Consider the following 7,708-nt stretch of genomic DNA (forward strand, 5'->3'; position numbering starts at 1 on the left):
AATCCAAGAAAGGAACAATTGTTTTCAAGATTGATCTTGAGAAGGCGTATGACTGAGTTGATTGGCGTGTTTTGGAGAATTCGTTGAAAAGTTTTGGATTTTCAACTACAACTGTCAAACTTATTATGCGTTGTGTGTGCTCTCTTCCTTGTCCATTCTATGGAATGGGGAAAGGCTTCAAAGTTTCAAGCCTCTAAGGGGTCTGAGAGAAGGTGATCCAATGTCGCCATATCTTTTTGTTATTTGCATGGAAAGAGTTGCTTGTCTTATTTCTTACCTTGTCTCTAGCGGTTCTTGGATTCCAGTGGCTGTTTCGAAAGGAGGGCCTAGAGTCTCCCGTCTTATGTTTGCTAATGACTTACTACTCTTTTGTAAGGCCACTAAGAATCAAGTTGAAATAGTCATGGAGGCTTTGGACATCTTTACAAAGGCATCTAGGCTTAAGGTGAATTTGTCCAAGTCGAAAGATCAATGCTCTAAAAATGTTTCTCAGAGAAGGAAGGATATTTTATCTGGTGCTTCTAGCATTCACTTCACTCAAAACTTGGGAAGATATTTGGGGGTGAATATTGACCATGATAGAGATGCGCAAAAGATGATTCAAGAGGTAATTGAGAAAATTCATGCTAGATTGGCTAATTGGAAAGGCCGCATGCTAAACAAGGCTGGGAGATTGTGTTTGGTAAAATCAGTTCTATCTTCAATTCCGATTTATCAAATGCAAACTTCCCTTTCTCCCTCCTATGCTCATGACAAGATTGACTCCATGATGCGTCAATTCTTACGTTAAGGTAATGCTGATGGCAGAGGTCTTCCTTTAGTGAAGTGGGAGAAAGTTGTGGCTCCCAAAAATCTAGGAGGGCTTGCAGTTAGAGGCTCGCAGTATATTAATGTGGCGCTTATTGGTAAATTGGTTTGGCAAATGTTGAAGGATAAGGAGCAGTTGTGGGTGAAACTTCTTTCTCAAATATCTGAAGCAAAATAGGAATTGGGGATCGGCTAAACATGGTTCCTTGGTGTGGAAAAGCATCTCCAAAGTTTATATGACCATCAAAGAGGGTCTTGGGTGGCAGATAGGGAGTTTCCTTCAATCCTTGTGGTTTGATCCTTGGAGTCCTTTAAGTATTCTTACAGAGTTTCTTCTGTTTGTTCATGTCTCTGATTTATTACTTAAGTTGGATGATATTTACTATGATGGGACTTGAAATTTTGAAAACTTTTCCACCCCAATCCCCGAGGATATTAAATCCTTTTTGGGGACTATTCTTCCTTCTGAAAGGAGTGTGAATAAATCGGGTTGGATTTGGAAACCAGCTGCTTCGAAGGGTTATACTACCAAAAGCAGGTACACTTGGCTTGCGAATATGAAATTTCATTGAAGATGTGATGGGAATTTGAAGTGGCTATGGAATCTTTTCATTCCAGAAAAAGTCAGATTCCTCTTTTGGCTTGCATTGCATGATGCCATTCCCACTAATGTCTTCCGTCATAAAAGGGGCTTAGCGATAAGTGACCTTTGTAATAAATGTGGTCATCCACCTAAATCTGTGTTACATTGCCTTTGGGATTGTTCCAATGCTCGTCATGTATAAAATTCTTTAGATCCTTCTATTGTTGAACCTGCTAATGCCTCTGACTTTCGATCCTGGATTACTAGCGTTATTAATGGTAACGAGGAAATAGTGGCTGCTGAAATTTAGTGGATTTGGTAGAATAGATGTAATAATTTTTTCAACCCGAATGAACCTTGCCCTAGGAGAAAAATCTCTTGCCTTGCGAGAGCTTTGGTGAATGAGTTGAAAAGGGTGAAGAAGGATAGAAACTTTTGGGATTATGCAGTCCAGAATTTTTTGTGGCAGCCACCCCTCCCAGAATGTTCTTAAAGTCAACTGTGATGCTAGTGTTCTCTCGGACTCTCTTGTAGTGGGCTTTGGATTATCCATGATCATTATGGCACTTGGGTGCTGGGTAGCTCGAGACGCTTGCCTTTTGATTCAGTTTTCAGGAATGAGTTATTGGCATCTGGAATGGTCTTATGATTACGTGGGAAGTTGGTTGTGATTCCTTTATTTGTGAAACTGATTCTATAGAGGTGTATCTTTTGCTGAACAATATAATCAACTATGTTGTAGGAGAAAATATGGATATTATAGAGAAGATTATGGAATTGTTAAGTAAAAACTAGGAGGTGCCATTCACTTGGGTTAGAAGAGAAGCTAATGTTGTTGCGGATTGTCTAGCTAAGATAGGGGCTAAGAGTGTTTATTCTCATTCGGTGTGGATTCAGCCAAATGATGACCTCAAGCAAATTTTGTTAAAGGATTCTGTTGTGTAATTTTTTGGGTTGTTTTCCTGTTTGTTTTAGTTTTTGTACAGACACAAAAAAAAACCCATTAAAGGGTAAATCACAAAAAATGCAATCGAATAATTTTGTAACCGACAAACATGTATTCGAATTTTGTTATCGACAAAAATGTCCTTAAATAATTTCAAAACACGATAAAAATATCCAACATTAAATATGTATTTTCAAAAAATACCTTAGAGATTGAATTTGATGCGTTTTTTGCAAACAAAATTAGAAAAAATGAGATATTTTTATCTTTAAAATTTAGTGATTTTCGCTGAGATATATTTTTTATGATTTTTTAACAAGCAATAATATTTTTAAAAAATCATAAAAAATATATATTTAGCGAAAAATTACCAAATTTTAATAATAAAAATATTTTATTTTTCTAATTATGTTTAAAAAAATTGCATAAAAATCCTCTCCAAAGCATTTTTCGAAAAATACATATTTAATGTCGCGTTTTTAAATTATTTGAGGGCATTTTTTTATTATAGCAAAATTTAGGTGCATTTTTATCGTCAACAAAATTATTCGAGTGCTTTTTTATAGTTTATCCCATTAAATAAATACTGTAACATTGTAACAAAAATCCAATTAAAATGTATTAAAATAAATTAAGTATATTCAATTGTATTTCTGCATTTTATTGCTCTATTTTTTATTATCTTTTTATCCTTTGATAGAAAAATAGATCTAAATCAATTTAACATATTTTTTAATTATTTATAAAATTTTATTTTTTCTTTCTATTGAAATATACAAAATTTTTAACCTTCACATCTATAAAATTTAAATTTTTCCATTGCAATTTCTTTTTTCAAATTCAATGAACCGAAATTCAAACATGTAATATATATATATATATATATATATATATATATATATATATATATATATATATATGTGTTTTTTTTTTTGTCATTATGCTTAATTAGACCTAGTATTTAAAGTATAGTTCGTTAGTGTGTAATATCTTTTAAATATATATATAATTATTAATTTTACAATTTTATATTTTTATAATTTATTTAAAATTATTTGAAATAATAAAAAATAATTTAAGTGTAAATTGAGAAGAAATTAGACATTGGAGTGACAAATTTTATATTGAATTTCAAATCTAAAAATGAGATTAACTTCGAACATCCACAATTACTTACGGCACCGCAACTCAACTCACTTAGTAGATTTTTACCGTCTGACATCATTCATCCAACTACAATCCACCCCTAATAAAAACACCTTTATTAGTACATCTATGATGCACGGACACGGAATACGACACGATATGAAACACGTTGACACACAAATTTTAAAGTCTTATAAGACACGGGAACACGTATATATATAAAATATAAAGTATTTTTTAGATAAATCGTAATGATATTTTAATATTTTATTAATAATTTTTAATTATTTTTAATGTCTTATTTTAATTATATAAAGTATTTAAAATATTTTTTGTTTTATTAAATAATAATAATATATATTATCTCAAAAAGCGAAGGTCGAGCTGTAGGTCACGTGACCTGCACCGAGTTGGTGGCTGACTGGGCTTTTTCCTTGATCAAAGCAGATCAGCTCGCCGCCTTCTTGTTATCAAAAAGCAGTCCAATCCTGCGAATCGGGCGGGCGGAACGTCGAATGAAATAGGTGGCCGGTTTTCTTTTTACAACCCTTTTGATATGATAGGCCCGGCCACCTTCCCCTATTTTTATTTGATTTGACAAATTTTGTTTTATGAGAATTTTTTACTAAAATACAAATATTAAAAAAAGTGTATTAGGAATTTGAATTTGTTTATTCGACCTTTTTTAGTACTTTGAAATATTCGAAAATATTAGAAGTATTGTGCAAAGATTCAGAAAAATAAATAAATAATTCTATTTATATGTTCACTCTTTTTTTTTATTAACTGAAGCCTTTACAAAAGAGATAAAACCGACGAATAAGAAACAAAACTCATTAGGATATTGGTGCACAAACCCCTTTCTTCTATATTTTTAGAGAAAGAGAATTAATATATGATCTATTCGAAGCTGCGACAGGAATCTTTTTGACCTCGGTTCTGTAGGAGCAAGTCATAAAGATTGAGAAAAATCGGTCATTCACAACCACTGATGAAGGATTCCTCGAAAAGTTAAAGATTAGTATAGTAATCCTTTTGAAAATTCTAAATCGAATGGATTCGGTCTTATACATACACGAGGAAGGTAATCAAAAAAGAAAGAAGATTTGAGGGATGGGATCTCATATCCTTTTTCTTCTGTTGTAGTATAGTAAAGGAATGGAATCCACGACTAAATCTAATGATAAAAAAGTGAAAGGGCATTCTAAGGTAACTCGTTTTTTGTTTTAAATAAAAAAATAGAACAAATTACATACAATAAAAATGACGGGGGCCCGATTTTTCCGATTAAATAAAAAAGATAGTTAGTCGGTTCTTATGAATCTAATTCATAGAAATTCCGTCCAGTAAAATGGACGAATTATAAATTTCTAAAATAATAGATAGAAATATAGCAGAACAAGTAAAGTATTTGTAGCATAGCAAAAACAAAAATGCCTTCCTCGTCATTAATATGTTTGCTCGCGGCAATTGTAGCCTCTCGGGAGAATTGATGACTGCATCAAAGATGCACTTGCTTTGAGGGTCGCCTTTGGTAGCGTTTGCCGGCAACCAAAGCGTCACGACATAAAAAAAAAAGAAAAAGGAAGAAGTCCATAAACCCGGAAACGAAACTAAGTTCATTCCCTTTCGTCAAGTAGGTAAAGTAGGCATACGAACCCACTTACTTTTGCTTTGCCTTAGACTCTACAGCAGAGAATTTGCCTTTTTTCTGTTATTCAAACTAAAAGTGAAACTCAAAAAAGAGAACTCAAAAAAACTAAAAAGAAATAGCAGTATGGCCTCTAGCAATGCTGATGATTGCTCACGTAATTGGAAATAGAGTGCATAATAATCTCTTCTATTAAATTATTTAATAAGACAGACATAAAATAAATTCCATCTTTGAATTTGAAATTCAAATCTGAATCCCCTAGCCTAGGTTTGCGCGATTTATTAAATTAGTTATAGTAACCGTTTCTATAAATCTATAAAGTTCTCAATGGAATAATTTATTTTATTATTAATTAAGAATTTCGTATATAGCTAGAACGACCTTCACAAATTGCAAATACTAATTTGTTAAGAATTAACCGAATTGAAGCTATAGCATCATCATTAGCTGGAATCGAAATATCCGCGAGTCGGGGTCACAATTTGTATCGATTAAACAAATCGTTGGTTGTGTATTGATAAGACCATTCACTATTTCTTGAAACTCGATCTCTCCCCCGGATGAACCATAGAGCCAAGAGAAACCATGAACCAGAATAGAAGAGCTTGCCCCACCCATGAGTAAATATTTCGTAGTAGCCTCATTAGACCGTACATCTTTCTTGGTATATCCAGAAAGTAGATAGGAGCATAGACTGAAACATTCTAGAGCTACAAAGATAGTTATTAAATCGTTAGCGCCGCATAAAAACATTCCTCCTATCTACGTATCCGAGAATCAACAAATTCTACCCCACATTGTTCGCAAAATTTTTGGTTGTCTTTTTTTTTCTCTCCGATCACTCGATAATTTCCACAAGCACAAATTTCACTTTTTACAGGTCCAAAAATTCTTTCGCAAAATAATCCATCTTTTTCAGGCTTATTAGTTTTGTAATGAAAAGTATAGGGCTTTGTTACCTCCCCAACTATCTCTCCATTAGGTAAGATTTTTTTTGCCCAAGCAATTATTTGTCGTTTCATTTGCTTCTATTCGATGGAAGTCTTATTTTCCCAGAATGTATCCTAATTTTTGGCCTAATTCTTCTTCTGATGATCGATTCAACCTCTGATCAAAAAGATCTATCTTGGTTCTATTTGATCTCTTCAACAAGTTTAGTAATGAGCATAACGGCCCTATTGTTCCGATGGGGAGAAGAACCTATGATTAGCTTTTCCGGAAATTTCCAAACGAACAATTTCAACGAAATCTTTCAATTTCTTATTTTACTATGTTCAACTCTAGGCGTTCCTTGTTGCTCCGATCTCCCCGACGCCTAGGACGTTGTCTGGGCCAAGAGCCATAGTTAATTGATGTTTCCATTTGGTTGTTTTTTTCTTGTTGTTGATACCGGCAAGACCCAGCCAGATGATGTCTGCTGGTTGGTAGTAAGAGGACTCGTAGTACCCGCATACCCAAAAAAAGGAGGCGCTGATTCCAAAAATTTCATTTGATTTAGTTTCTTACTCCCCCTTAGATGGACTCTCTATAGGACCCATTTTATTGACGGGATTTATTACCACTATAGCTACTTTAGCAGCTCAACTGGTTACTCGAGAATCCCGATTATTCCATTTCCTGATGCTAGCAATGTACAGCGGTCAAATAGGACCTTTTTCTTGTCAAGACATTTTACTTTTTTTCATCATGTGGAAATTGGAATTAATTCCAGTTTATATACTAAGGAACCCTTCCAATTCAATTGAAAAATAAAAAACTTTGTTAATAAGAGATTTATTTCTACCTCCATTCTGTTCTTGTATTTTATTTCCTCTTTTCTGGCCAATCCTGATGCTGTAGACTCTGCTTCAATATCTTTTTCTTGGGTTGAAAGAGATGATTCCAAATCCACCCCACTCGTGTCTTCCGCTTTTGCTTGATTTCGAGTCTCTAACTCGAATTCTAATTTTTTTTGATGATCTAAAAACTATTTTTATTTCTTTCAGTAAATTTTCTATTTTCACTAACATCTTTTTTTATATCTAAATTGAAAAAAAGGAATTTGATTGGTATGATCCACGGGTTATTCGTATATGCCTTAATAAAATCTTCATTCGGTATGGAATGATTTAATATTTCTTTATTTATTAGCATCCAATCTAAATTTCTTTCAAGAATACATATTAAGAATAAGGACACGTTGACACGTAATGGTATTTAGGTGAGTCTAAGCGTATTCGAAGAAGAATTTTTTATTATTATGACATGATTGGACACAACAGGCACGCGTGACAGACGAGTGTCAATGATTGCCGTGTCCGAAATGTGTTCGAACGCAAACACGGCGACTCAACAAAGTATCCTTGCTTCATAGATTAATTCTTTATAATTCTCGTAACGTCATACTAGCTTTGGCCCAAAATCACCTTCTTGGCTTTTACCCACGTCGTCAACAATGAAGCCAACACGCATCTCTGTAGAACTGGTCATTTTGGCCATTTCAAATTTAAAATCGGGGTTAACATGGACATTTCGCCGCTCGTTAAAAGATAAAATTTGACATGCTACTTCTTCGTACAATGAACACCGTATT

The 7,708-nt window shown here is 33.6% G+C and overlaps 1 protein-coding gene across 1 annotated transcript; it reads left to right on the plus strand.

Annotated features, from left to right (window-relative positions):
* The first annotated feature begins 220 nt into the window (after positions 1-220).
* LOC140177150 (uncharacterized) lies at positions 221-985 on the plus strand. The gene is made up of 2 exons (XM_072209882.1): positions 221-677; positions 792-985. Exons 1-2 carry the CDS (start codon positions 221-223, stop codon positions 983-985), a joined length of 651 nt encoding a protein of 216 aa, XP_072065983.1.
* Positions 986-7,708: the final 6,723 nt, after the last annotated feature.

Source organism: Arachis hypogaea, chromosome 2 (assembly GCF_003086295.3).
Source record: "Arachis hypogaea cultivar Tifrunner chromosome 2, arahy.Tifrunner.gnm2.J5K5, whole genome shotgun sequence".
NCBI lineage: Eukaryota > Viridiplantae > Streptophyta > Magnoliopsida > Fabales > Fabaceae > Arachis > Arachis hypogaea.